Source organism: Berkeleyomyces rouxiae, assembly GCF_048999995.1.
Source record: "Berkeleyomyces rouxiae strain 22BRR77 chromosome Unknown BrBRR77_ptg000003l, whole genome shotgun sequence".
In the NCBI taxonomy this organism is placed as follows: Eukaryota; Fungi; Ascomycota; class Sordariomycetes; order Microascales; family Ceratocystidaceae; genus Berkeleyomyces; species Berkeleyomyces rouxiae.
Window position 1 is genome coordinate 1,990,624 of NW_027396493.1, and position 20,931 is coordinate 2,011,554.

The window sequence follows — 20,931 nt, forward strand, 5'->3', positions numbered from 1 at the left end:
TTTGAGAGTGACGGAGTGAAGATGGCGGGCGTTTAGTGTAGGATGTGCAGGAAGGTAGAAGTTGACGCCCGTTCAACTCTGTGGGAACAGTGTGGGGGTCCTGAAGCGAAGAACTGCTTCGAAATGGTCGGTGATTAATCAGTGAGCGCTTCACGTAGCTTGACAGTTGGAAAATGAAGTAGATGGAGAGCAACAGGACATGTCAGAGCGAGAAAGGTGGGCTGGAAAAAGGTCGAGTTGGTGTCAACTGGACAATAGCTGGGAAAAGTATCTTCTGCTGAGTTTCAATTAGAGTATGAGGTAGAAGTAATATCGAGGCAGGAAATAACCCAGGACGACACGCAGTCGATTTCTTGACGAAGTGCTAGACAATGTATAGGGTGATCCAGGAAGTAGGACAAGCTTCTATTATTTCAAGGACCCGGGAAATCCAAGCCCTTTATAAGAACGAAGAGAAGAATCTTCGCGAATTTATAGAAAATAATCTCAAAAAGAAATACAGCACCCCTGTCCTTGGACATAGCTGCGCCAACAATTTTGATGGGTGTAGTCCTATCCCCGGAATGATCATCCATTAGACACACACACCCCATGACCCCTCCTCAAAGTCTCGCTTCTTCATAGCTCAAAATTTCATAAAATGTGAAAATAACCCCCGAGCCAATTTCCTCTCTTGTCGTCAGTCCTCTTTGCACCCCACTGTGTAAAAATTTCAAAGGCAAGTCAGTATGCACATGCTGGCACCCCTGCCCCTGACACCGACGAGAGCAGGCCAATCCATTCACACTTCCCACTGTCCTTTGTGTATAGAAATCCAAGGACTGCCAATTCTTTTATTCGCCAGCCAGCCAATTTTCCCTCCAGCCCACTTGTTTATGAACTACGACCTAGGTCACCACTATCCCAGCCTGTTCCATAGTCAGTCCCAAAGCTACCTTGGCCATGGCTGGCGTGTACCTTGATGTGTTTCTCCACATCGGACCTCTTTCTACTTTGTGTACGACATCGACGACAAAATCTCATAATGTGTGACAACCCTCATTTAAAAGCCAATCCTCATGTAAACAGCTTCCTTCAAAGCTTGCTAGTTCCTTGGTCTCATGTCAAGCGGCTAAACATCAGCACCTGAATGTCCCAGTATATTGTTACTTGGTACAAAGACAGCCTAACCCTTCTGGTGTCCTTGCCTTCAATCCGCTCTCTAGCCATCTCATTCTCGAAAGAACAACCCTGACTAAGCGAAATGATGCACGCCTAGGGTTTCTCGCAGGTACCAGTGCTGAGTTGCATTGGAACTTTCTGTTGTTATCTGGAAGACTGGTGAATCACCCAGAGAACCGTCCACAAAGAGGGCTGTACAGAGCCAGCAGGCATCCCGTGATCAACGCAAGACTGAAAGAGAAAAACCCTATAATGGGATATTTATCTAGGAACAAATGATTTTGTAGCCACACGATACTCTTCTTCCCTAGGCCCCTATTAGTCCCCTATTTTGGCCAGCAGAGGGAGCCTATCTGTGTTCCATAAAAGCATGTCGTCTCGGCCACTCAAGATTGGGTTTTTACGACGAGTCGACGAATCGACGAAATTTCTGGCACACTTGCTGACTATGTGGCAAGACCTTTAGGCTGGAGAGGCTGGCTACGACCAATGCCAAGAAGGTAAGCAGGCTGAGATGACTTGGTATTTTTGTTCTTCTTGTGTCCATCTCTCCCATCTATCCTGGTGACGCTCCAGCTCCCAATCATGGAATGAGGGACTGCTATGTGTGACCCTCGAGTCAGCAATCACTAGTCGTGTGTGCTTCATGTGTCTCGTTCTTGACAATCTTGGTCTGCATGTCGACAATACACCGGGCATTATCCCTATGGACATGTCATGAAAGTACAGATACATACATGTTGAACCTGCTCTCACCGAACCTTCACGTGGATCATGGATGCCTTGTTCCCGTATGTACCCACTGAGCTCGGGTCCTACGAGAAAAAAAGAATGTAAGAGAGAACTACCACAAGCTCTTTGGTTCAAGGAGATTGTGGTCGCGTAATGGTATACAAGGAACATACATGTTTTGGTACATCCAAGCAGGCTTTGCTATGAAGTGTAGGTGTGTAACCATGTTACCACAGCTCAAAGCTGCCTAGGGAATTGCTCTGCGTGCAGATGGTGAATATGAGTGCACAGATTTATACGAATCTTGCTTGTGCTTTAGGAATCAAGTCCAAGGATTTTTTTTTGGCGCAGTGGTAAATTTAACTCACTTCAATCAACATCTTCGCTCAGACCGTGCTTGGCCTTTCCTTGTAGAACACAACCGAAGAGCCCGGGGGAGGGGGGCTCAATCACATCACTGAAACTGACCCTTTCTAATTAAGTCGACCAAAAGAAAGTGGGTGTGTCCTCAATAGTATATTTTCTTGTGGCGTCAAATCGACTACCACAGGGAGAAGATCGAGAAAGAGGGGTTAAAAAAGAGTCATGAGTGCGGCTGGGAGAAACATTGCGCCAAGCCATAGTTACACTTGGCTCCCTGTTTCTACGGCCATCGTGATGATATGATCTGGGAGATGTTAACATGACCAGGAGAGCCGGTAGAATACAAATAAATATGCATGATGGTTGGAAAAAAAGATTGTTAGTTGTCATTTTGTCCATGTAGTAGCAAGTCTCCACTTTTATTCCTTTCTCGGTTGGCTCAAGTCTTCTATGGAGATGACGACAAGGTATTAATTGAATATGGTGGCTTTGACCTCTCCGCCCATGACCTTGCATAAAACTCATAGACCAGGGTATTTGGCGGCGAGTTAAAGGCGACGCCGATACGGCGGCAGTCAACGTTCTTATGGCGCTGGTTCAGAGACGACCGTATTTGGTTTTTTTGAAGGCTACATGAGCCGAGCGGGCGGGTTTTGAAAGATTTTCCTTTCTTTTGTTTTCTTTCACGATGGTTTTGAATATGTATATGCGGGTGTGGTGCCCAGTCCTACCCGGATATGTGGGGAATTCTGGTTTTATTTTTTTATTTTTTATATTAATTCAGAGTGTCCCAAGACGTCATTCACAGTATGTGACTAGAGAGACACAGATTCTATGCATTGAGCAAAAGATACTCAGTGACTGACTAATGAGAAAAAAATCAAGCATGTACACACAGCATGAACTAGCAAACTCAGCCCTGTTTCAAGGCTTAGCATCTTTATAAGCTGACATTTGACAAATGACCTCATCGCCTTTTTTGGGAAAGGAGGTTAAGTAGGGAAGGGTGGAAAGTGAGCGCATGAAACAGTGGGCTGCGTTTTCAGAGACTCGGTGAAAAAAAGAAAAAAGAAAAACAGAGCGTCACAAGTCACATGCATCCCCGGCCGCTTTTCTAGCACATACAATGCAAGAGCAGAGATTTCATTCAAGTGGGGTTTCTATCTTGCCTTGCATCTTGAAGTGAAAAAAAACTTTTCATCTTGGCTGCTGGTTTTCCGCCGGCGGTAAAATGGAGCCGAAGAAGCCTCAGGATTGCCACCTCATTCGCTAGGCAGACCGGTTAGCCTGGCCTGTGAGATGGCAGAGTTTTCAGTCACCCTCCGCTGGGAGGCAGGAGACTTCCATCTTCTATCTGTGATTGGGTGAATCCGTGTGTCGTTGAGGTGTCGTTTAAACAGGCAGTCGATGGAGCCGCCGCTAGTTAAGAGATGGTGAAGGGCCCTCTTGTTCCGCTACTGTGGATCCTCTTTTGGAGCGGGTACTACTAGCTAGTCATTGCCTTTGTTCTTTTGTTCTCCTGCCTTGTGTCCCGTATCCAGCTTATTTCTGTCCAATCGTGGCAGACCTGATGTGCTTTAACTGCATTAGGGTAAGCCGGAGTCACTCGGTCCCATCCACAAGACCAAGTGGAAGGATTTAGGGTGCGTAGAAGCAAACCCACAGCTGTCAACATTATCTCAGACTGAGAGGATCGAGATTGTATACCAGTCGCGGGTAGATCTCGGTCCGTACACAACGAGCTAAGAATTTTTTTTTTGCGAGGAAGAAAGATGACTTCACGTGTATAGCGTTGCGATGAGAGGAGGAGAGAATAGGCTGTTTATCGACTTGTGCCTGTGTTTACAGGGGATATTTGCTATCTAGGCTGTAAGATACACTCTTATGCATGTAGACGAAAGTGATCTGCATAAGTTTGGTGCTAAGATATGGATAAAGAGCACAGGTAACTAACGAACTACACCTAGCTACATTGTGCACAAGAAGCGTGCTGCTCGTGTCCCTGAGAGAAAGGACAAAATTGGTGCACCCCTTGCTACTTGAAAAGTCCTCTGGGTACCATGTCCTCGATTCTAAGCGCTCTTTATTTTTTCAACCCCTCCCGTGCAGGGCCTTGGAAGCCACTTTGGCGGCATTCTGTTTCCCGTCTCCCCCTGGTCGCCCATTTTGACGTGCAATATGTGGTGGTGCATGGAAGGGCAAGTACGCAGGTGACTCGGTCAATTGTAGTCTCGACTTTCTATCGTTTACTCTGCATGCTACATACGAGCGTGACCAGAGTTCCGGCGTCGTTTTGACGTACAGGAGGAGCCCATGGCGCAATACGACTTTGAAAGTTCATCGTTAGTGTGGGAAGGTCCCTGTTGTTCTTCCTCTGGCTGGATTATGCGTGCGTCCACATTCGGTAATTTTGGTAGGCTTATCAGTTGCATGAAATCTGTTACAGACAAATGGAAGTTCTTGCCTCTCTGCCATTCCCACAATCACATTTAAAGTGCGCCCACAATCATGCACACAAGCTGCGCGTCAAAGCCACAAAATACAACGTCAGCCACAAGCCTCTCGCTTGGCCGCTGAAAGTTGAGTCCGAGTCCGTTTGTTGATATTCTCTTCATTGACGACAAAGTGTCTCGGTGAGTATGAATTTGGGCGCTCTGGAATTCGACGCTGTTCTTTGGCCTCCCTGCAGATCGTTTTCCTGGCCATTCTCGGCACTCGCCAGTAATTCGATGCATGTGTCTGGGCGCAGCATTGACCCTCGAAAAGGTTTGGCATGACTTGATGAGCTGAGTCGAGAATGCTTTCTGGGTTCGCGCCTTGAATCAATCCATCGAGTGGTTTAATTCCTACATTGAGGCACAGCCCGAAATCTAACGGGTTATAACATTCCGCAAAGAGACTCTCGGTTGTCAAGACAAGGGAAAATCTTCCGGTAGGACGATTGTGTGATCGCTGTGGAAAGGACGAACTCGATGATGGCCTTTTTTTATACTTTTTTTTTTATAAAAAAAGTACACATTTTGGCTTCTATATCAACGTGCTTCGTTATCGAGGCATTGAACTTGTGCGACCCTGGCAGGCACTAAAATTGCCCCGGCTGAGAACGCATGTCTCGACATCACGCGCCGCCTGTCCACCATGTAGCGCTTGTATTTGTGACATGTGCGACGGTAATGCTGGATATGATGGCTTGGTCCAGGTCCAAGCCTCGTCAAGCTATATGGGTCTACTGTTAGGGCTCTCGTACAATGCTATGTGCGGCGTGGGTTTTTCACACACACACACACACACAAGTAAAATGCCTGCCGTTCCTAGTGCGACTAGCCGGGGCACCTTATCATTCACCTGGACATGGAATTTCATGCCATTGACTTCAGAGTACTTTGCATGCATGGGCGTGTTATCATGGCCTTGGCCTGGTGACACAAGCTTCTTGGTCAAAACCTACCAAAGACTAAGCTATAGGTAAGCCAGCATGTCAAATATACAGTAGACTACAAGCCTGATGCCTCAGTACTCGCACTGCATAGGTCACAACATTTCGCCCCTCCGATGTTTTAAGTCGACTATGACATGTAACTATGTGCGCAAAGTCAAAAGAAAAATACCGTCATTTGATGTGTTGATTGCGAGGTACTGAGCCGTCGTCACATGAGCTCATTTGAGGCCAAAGCAAAGGACTTCCGCAAGAGACTCTACTTTGTCGTAGGTATCTTTGAGGCCGTACCGGCCGTTGCGGAATACCTGAAACCCCTTGTTAATGGAACCAGTAAACATGTGTTTTGTCAAGTCCTCGATATCTTGACACTGATGCAGTGTTTGCCATGCATATAATGAAACATAATGGTTAAATGTACTTGGTGTCGGTGAGGATGAGTATGCTGACCAGATGCAGGCCGGCCATGAGGAACGTCATCATTAAACATAGAACCATGATTGTACAACACACCATGTGATGTTTTTTTTCTTCGGTGAAACTACAGCCGCATGGCCTCGACAGGAGATCTGTGCTTTGCGGAACAACTTCTTCTGACAAAGGCCAAGGAACACCCTTGTTGATCAAGAGCTTTCGAGTTCCAGATATCTCAGAGAACTCGGGGGGTGGAGATGACGGCACAGAGTAGATGTATTGTCTGAACTGATTAAGAGATAGTTGGGTGGTTTCTAACCATGACACCATAGTCTCCCTGAGTACACTACGTCCTGACACTTATCATGAGACAACCTCTAAGGAAGAAATCTTCATCCAAGCGGTAACCGTCGTCGTTGGAGCCACCTCCAGAAGCGAGTCGTTGGAAGCTGCAAACTCCCGTTTTAGGAAGTCAGACGACCTCGGCCAGTTGCAAGCAAGCTGAGAAGAAGCATCGGAATGTTGATGCAGCCCAGGCTGTTCTAGCACAGAAGAAGGGGGTGCTAGAAGGCTTTGGCCATCATGGCTGGACCTTGCGCCAGGCTCCCACCCTGCATTGGCGATCTTCTGTTTCTGGCACTATTTAAGCCGGCATGTAGAAATATGACAGGCCATAGAAAAACATGTGTTGTATGGTCCAGTGGAGTGTCACGATCCTAGTTTGCAGTAAGGCTTTTACAGGCACCATACAGCCAACTCATCGGGCTGCTTGTATGCATCGTTCATCACGGTTGCAGCTCATGGTGAGTCATAAGTCAGCATAGGCCAGTCAGTATCATGGTAATTCTCTGACCATGAATCTAGTCTCCCGACTTTCTAGACGTTATTTTGAGCGCCGGGTGAAGTAATGCATGGAGAAAAACTGTACCCAATTTAATTAATGCCTAATATGCATGGCTGCCATACCTGTGAGATAACCACCAACAACGAGAGATACGGCGGTAACATGCGAGAGAACGTCTTGTTAAACTGACTAGCGCAAGTGCAAGGTGCTTCACAAACACAAAGCCTGCGAAAGACGAGAGACTATGTGGCATCCATTGCGACGAGACGAGCTTGGTGATGTTGGGCTAAACCTCACACATGAAAACCAATGGCCTGGACCCGGGACTATCTAGTGGTGTTGCACTGAAAATTAGTAATGATAGTCATATGGACAGGACCCATGGATACAGATTCACGCGCCATGTTTTGAGTTGAGACGATGGATCTGTTTCTTAGAACTTCCTCTGCGCTGAGGATCTTTTCTTCGATTCGGGAGATAGAAATCCCTGGTGATGCAATTCCTCCATACCCACCATGATAGCTTCGTTTGTCGCTGGGTCTTCACTCCTCCCAGTGGATATTATTATTCTCTTGATATCAAGGTGTAGTTAATGTAATCTACGACAGAGACTACGCCTAAAGGCATGGCACTAGTTCTAGTATCAGTCAAGGGAGTGTTAGCCTCTCCTTGTGGTTGAGGAAGGGGGGGCCTCAATTGACATTTATATACGAGTGCAATTAAAGTGTTCAACAATTTGAGCATCCACTCCCGGACCAAGGCAGAAATTCCCAAAGAAGCTCCAAATTGAGTTGCAGCCGGGGGTTCTGGCCAGGCCGGAAGCCAGAGAAAAAGAAATACACTCAGGGATGGTGAAAGTGTGAGGGAAGAAAATAAGGGGTTGCTTGAGAAAACAAGACAGGCTGTGAAATTTCAAGTTGCACGACAACCCGTATATCAGCGAGTCCCTGGTGCCAGTTTGATTGAGACACCATACCTTCTCCTCAAACACAACCAAGGCAGAGGGTAAGACTGGTTCGGTCATTCTAAAACCACATTTCACTTGACTGGACCAGACTCATCCTCAACCACTCAACCGTCCTTGTATCCAGATATACCAGCACAGCCAGCACCTGCAGCTGAGATGCCGCCTCGGGGCTGTGTTGACTGAGGCCTGGGAGCGAGCAGGCACACAAGTTATCCCAGGACGTCGAGGGCACTTGTATCAGGGAGGCAGTCGGCATGAATCAGGAGGGGAGGGGATGGGAGGGGGTGTTCAGATGTATATTATGTATCTAGCTGTCGTACAAGTGGTCAAGGCTGCTTCGAGAAGACAACTTGCACAGAAGGGCGGTCTATGATTACAATGTCGTGGCCTACCAGGCTCACTGATTGGTAAAAAGAAAAATATCAGGAGGGGGTGGAAGAAACAAAGGACGTTGCTGCAAACAAGACAAAGACGAGCTGTGGAGGATTGGTTTTTTGCAGTGTCTATGTTGACAATGCGGATAGCGATCGTTCAACTTGATGGGCTATATTATATTACTCTTTCATGATGCCTCTCGGCCAGAATGTTTTTCCTCCTCGGTGAAGAATTTGTGTGGTAGTTGGTCTGCAGGGTAGTATCGCAAGTTCTGATGTACAAGGTACAGGGATCCAAAAACACAACACAACACTTGCTCACTTCCATTGTCCTGGCTGTCAAGTCGGTTCGATTCGGACTCAGAAGATTTTGAAGAGATTTTAAACACTGTGTGGACCCCAACAATAAGATCCTTCTGTTAACTATCACCACGGCGTTTAGCCATCATCCAATGAGCCAACCTCACAAGTGACAACCTCCTTTTTGCTGCTTCAAATCTAGGTCTATGCTCACTGTCCGTCACCAGTGGCGACGAGACACCCAACATGACAAATGTGCACAGGTAAGGAGAACCAGATTGTGTCTGGTAGTTATACATAGCTAGTTGTATTGGCGATATATCACCCCTTAACAGCCCAGGATATCAAGACACCACCACCACAGATGTCCTTGCGTTCTGCACATAGAGTCGACGTCCCATGGTAGAACAACTGTCTGGCCATTGCCTCCCTTCGTATAGCCATGCACGCCTCAAGAAACACCGGGGCCACAATGACGTAGTCGGGGATCCGCTCGTCGGAAGAACACGACAAGGTACTGGGTCGCTCGCATTAAGTTTCTAGATGACGGTGCTAACATCACGAGCAGGACATGAGACTACGACCGGTAGCTCTTACAGGACATGGAGAGACCCTAGCCTGGCCTGGCCTTGAACAAAGGCTAGCAGCAGGCAACCTTTACGGAATTGTCGTCACTAGGAGACCGTGCCAGGGAGACAATGAAAAGAAAAGGAAAAAAGAGAACCGCTTTCTCGCCTTGACCGGCAAGTCCTCACGAGAAAAGTTCCTCCACACACACACACGCCACAGACTGTTTTGCTTGGCAGGCATGCCTTGACATAGCGGTGTCGAATTTTTCCTTCTTCTTTCCTCTCCCTGGCAGGCATTCTTCTTTGCCCATCCGTGCTCGGCCGCGCTTTGGTCTTTCTTATTTTTCATTTATTTTCCGTGTTGGCCTCTAGCGAGGCGCAAACTTTCTGACGCCTGGCGTTAACCCAGATATATGATATATCTGGTTTCCGGTGGACGAAGCAGAGACCTCATTTTTTTTTGTCCTTGGCTGTATTACAGCAACACTGCACACCATGGCCAATTGAGACCTGTGCTTCTTTGTTTACAAGCACATGGCAATGGACCCAAAAAAAGAAAACCCAGTGAGTAATTTGCCGAGGAGCCAGACAATGCCAGCGCTATGATTCGGTGGGCTTGCCGATGCCTGTGTCACATCCGTGCTCGGTCTGCGCTGGGCCCGCCCACAACATGCTCTGGTCACTTGGGTGTGTTTTCTTTCACGGGGTGCAACAAGGTCTCCAAATAGTTATAGCTCTCGACCAACATCGTATAATCGACTTGCTGCAAACCCAGGCAAGCAGCGATCTGTCATCACGAGACCATTCAGCCTGGCCACTGAACCCCCGATGGCATCTCATGGTGCATATACAGACCACCAAATCTTACCAGGTAACAGGCATTATACGCCTGCTCAATGAGCTCATATTTAGTATACCCGGTCTCTCTGCCGTCTTAACATGCAGGCAAATCACAATCTGGTGTATAGGCTGTGTCACTCGTCAACCAGCATCAAGTAAGGGCGGGCTGTTCAACATGTTCATACATAAGTAGCCTGTCGAGATACACAGACTTGGATATACAGATAGAACATGGCCCCAGATACAGGTATGTTTGCATGCTTACATGCATCGGAAGGCAGCTTCTATCGTAACTAGGAACGCTAGTATTATGCAGTAGCCGTCAGTCACAAGACCTTGTCTTCGGGGGACAACGGTGACCCAGCCGGACATTGGGGCACAATGGCTGGTGCGGTAGGAGGTCAAGAGCCATCCAAGTGTGACTGATCACATGGCAGCTTCCCATCATCCTGTGCTTCAAAGTACTGTCTTGTAACATGTTAGGGAACACCTGCCGCTCACTATTCCTCACCGACTGGGCTCCTTGATGCAGGTTAGTCTCTCGATCACTCGCTCAGCAAGCGAAAAAAGACCCAGCGGCGGCGCCAATGTGGTATGTCTTCCAGAACTGATCCAAGTAAAAAAAAAAGATTTGTACTCGAGGAACATGGAAATCGGAATGGGGCTCCCATCCTGTATCTTGAAATCTCGACAAACATTCGTCTGCTTGACAACCTGCAGCGCTTGAAGGAGAATCTTAAACGCTATGCATTTGATATATCCTTACTCAACTATAGAGATTTGATTGTGTTGTAGCAATGCCACACCCAGCAACTAGCCATACCTTCTTCCAAGTCTGGAACCGGCGAATCCAGGAGAAGACACTTGTCTATGATCCAAAAAAGCGGTGTTGTCGAGTCTTCCGATGTTCGGTATGCAGCAACACGGCGCAGAGATGCAGCATAAGGGGGGGTGGGCAACTGGGGGCTGGAATTTAGTCCAACTATTCAGTTGATTCCAACACTTGGCAGGCCTTTTGAGAAAGGCGCAATGGTGTAGACGGTACATGCATCTTGCATCATGTGTGCAAGACCGATGTTGGGGTTGAGAATACACACGTAGGGTTGGGGTTACAAAAAACAAAGACAGGATTGTGCTACGTTGGTCTGGACGTCCAGCCGTTTAGATGGGCGGGTTGTGACCTATTAATTTCCCCTGATATCTAGAATTTGTGTTTCCAAAACAAACCATGACTTGGTTTTTTCATGTCTGATTTCATGTTTGTGCTACGTTATAGTTGTAGCAGTCCCAGCTTCAAGTCTCGTCCATCACAGTACGAGAAGGTACATACATACATATTCCTGGTCTTCCCCTATCCCTTACGGTAGTACTAGGGACAGGAAAAAAAAGCAACACCCGTAATGAGACTAGCCTCGTGGTGGTGTGGACGAAGAACCAAGAGAGTATTGGCGGATCAGACTTTGAGGCCATCCATGGAAAGGCGCTGACAATCACTTTGTATAGTACAAAAAACTATGTTTTTGACTGTTTCACTGTTTGGTAAAGACCATGTGTCAGTTCGGGTGGATTCGTGCATATTTGCTCATTCTGTTATTTCCCAGTTTGATTGTTCTTTGCATGTTTGGTGTCTCCCCTTACCATGTCAGAACGGGCTCTGTTGTATGGTAGTACTGTGTGCCGTTTTCTAATGGACCTCGAATAATATTTGTGACACAATATAACTATGCAAGTACATAGAACTACAACTACAAGCACTAATAGCCTGTCACTCCAATTTCCAGACAAGGGGCCAAGGGGTGTGTATATGTGTGTATATGTGTGTATAGATGTACATTTGTAGGAGGCAGAGACAACAGGAGAACTCAGTGACAAGCTGTAGTCGTATCCATCTTGGGTTTCCCATACTGAACTGCTGGTTATTGACAAGACGCGTGGGTAATCGTTGGCAAAGAAAGGAACTCTGAAAATGGAACTGTAACTATATCACAACCAATTTGATATTGTCCCACTTGCGCCTTCTATAGAAGGGTGCACAGTCAGCTTCTTTAGGGCTGAATGTTGTTCAAACCAAACTGTCTAGTATACAGAATTAACTACCTACTCGGATGTGGTTTCTATTACTGGAACAGGACTAGAAAGTCCTTTGTCTTCAATGTTCGAGCTATCACCGGTCAGGAGATACTTCTGTTAAGCCATTCAAAACTATACTTGTATGAGCAGTGCATTACCCGCCCTTGCTTGACAAAGGGTTTTCTCTTTCAGACTGACCCGGCTTGTCTCGTTTCAGCCACCAGGTCGCTCATTGTCTTGCTGACTGAGAGTTACAGAATAAGGGAGTGATTGTCTTGCCCGTTCAATTACACTTCCACTCAGCCAGGAAAGCTTACAAGCCCGCCGACTAATTGAATTGAGGCCTATCACACCGTGAAACCCCTGCAGAGTCATATGACAATGGCTGTCAAGTTTGTGCGACAGCCCTAAGCGCTGTTTTCATTTCTTTCTTCTTTCACTGGGTGGCCTAAAACCTATGTGACTTTGGTAGGCACAACTGCATGGTGTTGGGGCTATCGGTTGAACTGTTCTTTTTTACATGACACATGTACCAACCTGAGCCGTTATTACAACCGCATCAATTGTAGATACGGCCATGGATGCAGGAAATATTGGCTAGTTCCTCGCAGTTGAACGCTTCCTTGGTTAGGACGCGCCCAGATAGACACACTACGGCCACTTCATCAGTGCTCACGACAACACACAGATAACTCCAACAGCCAGGTCAACACTATTGCTACCGACAATCACCAAGGCACAGAAGAGCGGCTACTAGAAGAAAAGCGCCCATCGCAACAAGACTATCGTGAGCCGAGTACGCTGGCAATCTTTGGAGGCTTACCTGCGCCAGACAGAGTAAAGATGTGCTAAGCCTCGTTTTCCAACCGACTTTTCACAATCAGTGACAGCTCAGAAGCTGACGGTGGTCTGCATACAAACGAGGCTTGCCGTCTCTCGCCACGAAGGGAGTATCTGTTGCGATGAGAAGAAAAAAGGACTCTTGAGATGCTCCACTCCAAAGGAATCTGCAGAGTGTGCCGGATGGAGCGGCCGTCATGTCTTTGCGTGGGATGGCCTGGGTGTAAGAGTATAGGCTGTCTGCACCGAATCTATTATATGCCGTTTGCGCGATAACTATCCATGCATTTGTATAACTAGAACGAAGTGATACTCGACTAAGGCCGGTTCCCTGGTTGTGTTGTATCATGACTTTTGCGAGTAGCCCCACCTCAACTTATATTTTGTCCCACATACAGTACAATGTACAGTGACGTCATATGCAATGCAGCTGGTGGCTTCTTCCAACTTTTGTGCACTCCTCACTCCGCAGCGTGCATTACATAACTGTGCTGGTCCGACGACTATTGGGCTGATGAAAGGCATGGTGGGGTAGTGTTTACTTGCAGGTGAAAATATTTCTTTTCGAGGCTTGCGACTTTTGGAGGTGTTGGAGGACAACGTGCGTCGTGATATTCCTCGGCGGGAATTGGACATGAGCTTTTGTCAGGACATGAGAACAGCCCTGGAACTGTCTGCGCTCCCTCTACCGAGAAGACATTGCCAAGTATAAAGCCGACCTTTTTGGGCTGAAGCTTGTTAGGCTGGTCCATCATTGTTCGCATCTTTCTTTCCTGCTAGCTACTGACTAGAGATATCGGCCCAATGCGTGGGGGGCACGGCAACAATGGGCCTTTTTCTCTTATGGCAATTCTCTCCCACTCACAAAAAAAACCAATTCAGTTCACCTGGAATATTATGGAGAGCTTTGCAGAAAGATTTGCGTCTATAGCAAAGTAATTAAGACGCAAAAAGGGTAGCTATTAGTAGTATACATGATCACCTCTTCGGGAGAAGACCGGAGAGCACAGTGAGGCTATACTATCAGTTTGTTCATGCAGCCATACACACATGGCAATGGGATTCTGCCTTGTCTTTAACATCCTCGCCTTAAAAAGACACATGCAGGCAGTAATCAGTTCTCTGGGCCCCAATGAGCCCGTGATGCACAAGTGTCTGACTACAAGGCTCGTAAAGTTGGTGACTGTAGTGGGCTCATCAGGATCACAACAACCGTTCATTTTGAACTATCGCCGTGTTATTATGCAATACTTGGTAGTCCCATCTTGTTACATTTGAGATGTTAGGAAGAAGAGGTCTGGGGCAGGAGGCGCATGTAAATCTCACGATATTGCGATATCTACACATGGGAAAGACTCTGTGTAGCTTCACTTATATAGAAACTCTTGGGCAACATGAGCTGCACCCAGTATCCAGTGTGAGGTAGAAATGCCTAACACAGTAGTTACATCTATGACGTCGTCGTAATATGTACATACTTGGATACCAAGAAAGCTTGCAAGGAAGAGATTTGTGTTGCATGTGTATGTGCAGGGATCAGAAGAGAGAGAGTTCACCGCTTCATCATCGAGTCCTACGAACACATAGACACACGTCCCAAAACCATTTTTAGGTTCCAAGTGACAATAGCATGGGCCATCTGGTAGGGCTTGTGGATCTGAAGGAAGCTGTATAGAAGGCGCTGGCCGGGCTACTGAAGGGGCTCCATGTACCGGACTTTTTAGTTGCAAGGAACGGCGGCGGCAAAGGAGTGTGGATTGCCTTTTTTTTGTTCTTTTATGGTCCTGTGTGCGCCTTTGTTTTCTTCAAAAAAAGAAATTTCTTACAAGTGATATTCGCCGAGGCGAGACGGAAGAGCATGTACGTGTAAACTTGGAGTCTTGAAATTTCTTTCCTTTTTTTTCACTTGGATTGTATATATATATCAAGAGGCGGTAAAAGCATTTGGATGTCGGTCGAGCAGGCGATCCCACTAGGCAACTTGAGGCCATCTGGCGTCAAGGTACTCTCCTACCGGAAGCTAGCCTGGTATCCTATTTTCCTCACCGCTGATTTCAAGTGCAAGATTGCTGAGTGTATAGCCACCCTGATGGGAAGATTGTGTGTAGACTGGGCAAGATCGTGGTACGCAGGCTTATGGGGTTGAAGTATTTGGTTGTTAGTTCTCAATGACATGGTTAACCAACGAGTTGTAGTTACTTGTACATTTTGTTTCCCAATTTCTTTTTTTCATTTCAGACTGCATTTTGTAAGCCGCAGCTCACTGTTACATCGTCTGAAAACCGAAAGAATTTTCACTGTACATAACATCATGCTGGCAGGAAAGGGTGTGTGCATCTATGTACCAATCTGTCTTGGGGCTAGCTCTGGCAGACGGGTGAGCAGTCCAAGATCTCGGACACTTCCTGCTTATTATCCTGGGAGTCTTATCGGCGTATATAGCTGGCAAATAATGGTTCATCGTGTTAACTTTTCAGTCCATTCTATCTTCATACACCCGGTGTAGTCCACTGGTTTGTCAATGCAGACACCTACCAAAACTGCTCTAGAACATCAACATATAAGTTTTAGCGCATACGCATGCACGTACATACATCCTGCAGCCTGGACTTGCAGGCTATACCCAGCACAGAGAACGGATGAGCTGGCATTGTCACAAGCGAAAAGTTTTTGTAACTTGCGGTCTAAATCCATGCCACTACGATCTGCTCAGCGGTTCCTCGGACCCATTGCAACGGCTGAGGGAGCCACACAAGATCGCCCATGATGAGAGAGCGACAAGAAGGCATATGTAAGGATCTCCACAATGGAAGGGCGTGTGCGTCGCTATCACTCTTTCGGTATACATACGGGTAAGTTTCAGCAGCATGCTAGTTCATATCTTGCACTCGGGCCAGATTCAGGGCTTGGTGCTGGGGCTAACATCCCACAAGATGTTGCTGCAAGCTAGAATGTGCGAATGCATAAGGAAAAAGCCGTGACGGCCACCTATGCAGATGATGGCTTCGGATCCGCATACGGCGAAGATAACCCCCTTGGGTACGTTAGCAGGCTAGTCATGCAAGGCATTCACATCTCTCCCAGGCGTAGATACACCGTAGAAATACATAACTAGTTGCTATCACTCAGGCTGTACTTTCCTTGGTTCACCAAGTGTTCATGTGAGGCGAGCGACAAGGAGCATGAACACACGGGCATAGTATGTGACTGCGAGGTCGGAGTGTCTTGTGTTGGGCTAGTTTTCAAGAAGTATACTGAGCTACTCCATAGACGGCAAGGTGAGACCAGCCTCGAATGGTTTGATGATGTTATCACCTGAACTTTGCCAGTCTTCTAGGCATCATCATGTGGTTGCTGCTGAGAAGTGTGAAGGAGCTTCACCGCTTAGATGACGACGCTTAAGCCCTGTTACCCCAGTGTCCATCCTGTCGGTTCTTTGGCTTCTGAGACCTGCCCACTGGGTTTGATGCAGCTTGGGGTTCACCCTCTGGCTGCCACAGGTTTGAGTTGGTCCCGTACACTCAACGTAAGTCATCTAAGGAGGTTTTGTAGGAACAACATGGTGTAACCCTGAGCACAAACTCAACTGCGCTGTCACACATCACGGTTACATCCCAGCATAACAGTAACCATACGAAAAAGGCAGGTACTATCTCGGGCGTACTTTCCATTCCCGAGTGGGAATACCCACCCGCGGCTCTATAGACTGGGCAACTTCAACGCAGTGTTGGTAGTTGCAAGTTGATAGTTGGTAGTTGCAAGTCGCGAGTTGATGACGCGGTTTTGGGACGATCAAGACAACGAAAAGAGTTGTTGCTTCCTTATGCCGGACTCGAGGGCTTTGAAGCTGCCGTTTTAGAACAAGGGAACAGAACCGAGATTGTCTTTGGGCTGTGATAAAAGAGAATTCTTCTTGTTGGTATCTATGTTTGTCTATCCGTTTGTGTGGGTGTAAACGCGGCCCAATTGGCTTTGCTTGCCCCCGCTCATCTCGGCTTTGACACAGATATTCTAGTACTTGTTAGTGCCCCTGAATGTCCAGTATAACAAAGCACCATCCTCAACTCAATTATAACCACCAGGTCTCTCCTAGTCACCAATCAGTTCTTCTCTCTTTGTTTGGGTACGCATTTTGGCTAAACCACTTTGACTGAAACCTTCACCATGTCCTTCCACTTCCCATTCCCCATCCCGGCCGTCGAGGCTGTCAATTTTTCTGTCGACTCTAGCAGTAAATGGGCTGATCAAATCAAACAAAGGGCCGCAGCACCTGTCTCATTGCCGGTACAAGATCCTCTGCCATCGTACTGGGTTCGTGAGGCTTGCGACGCGTACAGTAATGAAGCTCTTCCAGACACAGCTGATGTTGTGATTATTGGCAGTGGCATCAGTGGCGCCATGATAGCCTGGTACCTCTTACATGAAAGCAAGGGCGAGCCACATTCAATACTCATGCTTGAGGCTCGAGATGTATGTTCCGGAGCGACAGGACGAAATGGTATGTGGACCTCGGGCTTGTCTTGACAATCTTCTTTACAGTATAGTTCTAACAGAAACTAGGTGGACATACAAAGAGTGCCTTGTACTGTGGATACTCCGGTTCTGGCGACGAAGATGAGACACTCAAAATCATCAGACTCCAGGTAGCCAATATCAACGGCCTTCATGAGCTTTCAAATGCGCTTGAAATCGATTGCGACCAAGAGAAGTGTGATACAATAGACGTTTTCTACAACAAGGATACGTGGAACCGCTCCAAGGCCTCAATTATACAGCTTGAGAAGGACACCGCAAACTCTCTTGGGGTAACTCATTCAATACATGAGCCCAGAGAGCTTCCAGCTCGCCACAGCTGTTTTTCTACGAGTCAAGAGCTCCAGGCCCAGGGAATCATCGAGTACCCAGCTGGGAGAATCTCGGGGTACAAGTTGGTGAGAGGTGTCTTGGACAAGTGTGTAGATAGAGGCATGCGCATCATCACTAGATGCCCCGTGACTGGTCTTGATAATAGTCAAGGTGGCGGGTGGCGGGTCACAACGCCGCGAGGAAATGTGCGCTGTCAAAGAGTTGTCCTGGCCACCAATGGATACGCTGCTGCAATCAGCTCTGCCTTTCACAAGGTGGTTATTCCTGTGCGTGGCGATGTTGTGGCTATACGGGCAACTCCTTCGGTTGAGAGTTCCATGGCCAACAACAGCATGAGCTTTATGCACACAGAGCACGACTTCGACTACATGACCATTCAGCCCAAGCTCGGCCCCGAGTCTAGCAAGACTATTATCTTGGGTGGCGGTCTATCTCACGGGCCTCTCGGAGCAGTATCAAGCTTTGGCAACACGGATGATTCTACAGTTGACCGCGGCACCCAGGAATATCTAAAGGGGCTATTGCCCCGTGTCTTTGGGGAGCATTGGGGCACCGATGATGCCGCTCGCCGCATCGAAATTGGCTGGTCAGGCGTCATGGGATTCACGCTCGACGAGGCCCCGATGGTCGGTGAAGTGCCGGGGCAGCCGGGCCTGTGGGCATCGGTAGCTTTCCAGGGCCACGGCATGGCACTTGCCCTCAAGTGCGCAGAGGGACTGGTCAAGATGATGGTAGGCAAGGAGGACGATCTGGCGTGGTTCCCAAAGTCATTCCGCCTAAGCGAGGAGCGGCTCAAGACAGACGGGTTCTGGCATGGATTCGGCCAAGAACAAGAGTAACGAGGGAGGGAAACAGGTAGGCCATCAGTTCCTGCTCCTCCAGGCTAGCGGCCAAGGAACCATTTACTGGCTGGACTAGGGTCGTTGAAAGAATCACGATGGGTGAGACTCTGCACACACAATGCGTTACGTTTTCAAGCAATTGGCGACATATTTTATCCCTTGTGGTTTAGGTGAATGACAAATCTTTCTTACTGCGAGATCTACTTGTAGAAGTGCGTCCTGGTTGATATTCATTCGTACAATGGCCAACTTCGGATGAAGCTGTATTTTGTTGGGCCAGGATCATGGGCTGTGGAAAGCAGAGATGATTAGGGAGAGGGAGGGAGGGAAAAGGCGTTAAGATAAAAGGGTTCCGGCATTTTGGTTCTCACCCTCTCGGCTAGGAGCCAGCCGGAGTTATGACTGAGTCCAGGCAATCTCGGTACCGGAGAGGAATGTGAGCCTAGTTGTATTGGGGGGTGGGAGGAGTAGAGGCAGATTTGTATAACAAGCAGGCATGTACATATGTAACTGGCTATGTGGTGAGGTGGAAGAAGAGATAGAAGGAAAAGCAGAGCAGGGTCGAAACAGCAGCTGAAAGGCAGTGGGTGGGTCTTGGGGTTGTTTATCAAAGGTGTTTAATTGCAGTTTTCAAACGAGGCTTGCGAGGAAGTTAATCTAAGCTCCTAAGGAACGAGCTTGGAACCAAGTCCTTGGGATTTGCAAGGACAAGTTGATCAGCGTAAGGGAATGTTGACCCTGAGTTCTGGAATAACCCTGTGTAAGTATTAACCCTAGGTCTTGTCACCGGTGAATTAGTTGTACCAGGCAAAGTTGGACAGCGGCAGTGCTTGCAGTTGGTGATTATTTCTCGCAAGGGGAAAACAGAGGGACGGAGTAATAGGCATGAAGATGTGAGTGGCCCAAAGAGCAGGCAACACTTGCTGATTGGCCTTGGCCTGTCATGGAAGCAAAAAAAACAAAAGAACAAGGCTGGATGAGAGAAAGCAACAGGGGGGGGGGAGAAGGGGATATCCATACCCAGTCCTATGCCCAGACCCATACCAGTACCCAGGGGAAGGGGACTGACAGAAGAGAACAAAGAAAACAGGGAGTTGAACGGGGGCACGGAAGATGGAGCTTGACGTTAGGATACTTTGGGCCTTGACTGCCGGCAACGCTGAAAGCAAAAGGTCCCGACAGTTTGGGTGTCAGTGGCACAACAAGAGCTTAGAGCCAAGCCAAGCTAAGCCAAGCCAAAACGAGGAGACGGCGTGTTGGCCGGGCTGATCTTGGGTTAAAGCGGGAGGGGGGCTTTTGGGGCAGATATCTACGGCGACAAAACCACCGACAAGAGAAGAAAGAAACACGCAAAGAATAGAGCAGAGGAGGAGAAACCAGGGAGCACAGGGAAACCAGACTGAGAGAGACACACAGAGGCCATGGCAGTGTTACAGGAAAGCCCACTCGCGGACTTGGTGGGCTCAAACTTTTCGTCCTTGCAAGGTCGCAGCCGGGGAAACGAGGCGCAAGAAGCGGTCGATGGAGACAGGCGGCCAGCGTAGCATTAGGAATCTGGCAGGCAAATCTTGTCTGAACGGGCAAATCTTGTCTGAACAGGCCATTCGGTGCCTTTGCTTGGCCGTGATATGGCGCCGGTGCAGAAGGAAAAAGAAAAGAGGGGTTGTTTGGGGAGGGCAGGGGGAAGGGGAGGAGGGGGAGGGGGAGGGGAGAAGAAGAAGGAGGAGAAGAGAGCATGCAACTCTATGCGATGTTGGTGGTGGAAGTACAAGTACAGATGTTGGGTACGAGAATCGACGGATGCATCTGTACTGGTACATGCAACATGTGTATAGTTACATGTAGTTATGTAACTACATAACTACATATGTATGTACATTACATTACATGCATGTTCTGCATATGCGCTCAGCACGCTGGAACGGGACAGACACAAACAAATAGCCGGACAAGTACGAGCGAGCACAGAGACTCAGAGTCTCAATGTCAAGGCCACCAGAGCCAACCACAGCAGGGCAAAGCACACCACAGAACAGAACAGCAAAGCCCAAGAGAATCAAAAATGAGACCACAGGCTCTCCGTGGGCATCTCCTCAAGTCAAGTGAATCCCTCTGTAACGTTCTCTCGGGCGTGCAAGCTCCTCGGGCCATGCATGGGCACCGACTTGACTGGTGCCAGTGCTCTGGTTTTTTTTTTTTTTCTTTTTTTCTTCTGGACCGGCGACGGGCATCACTTTTGTTCCAGACTCTCGGCCAAAGCAAGAAGACCAGGGAAAAAGAGAAAACAAAGACCCATGGAGCAGGGGAGGGGGA

The 20,931-nt window shown here is 47.9% G+C and overlaps 1 protein-coding gene across 1 annotated transcript; it reads left to right on the forward strand.

Annotated features, from left to right (window-relative positions):
- Positions 1-17,074: 17,074 nt before the first annotated feature.
- On the forward strand, positions 17,075-18,615 carry BROUX77_003741 (uncharacterized protein; the record flags this gene model as incomplete). The annotated part of the gene is made up of 2 exons (XM_073748426.1): positions 17,075-17,408; positions 17,471-18,615. 2 exons carry the CDS (start codon positions 17,075-17,077, stop codon positions 18,613-18,615), a joined length of 1,479 nt encoding a protein of 492 aa, XP_073606166.1.
- Positions 18,616-20,931: the final 2,316 nt, after the last annotated feature.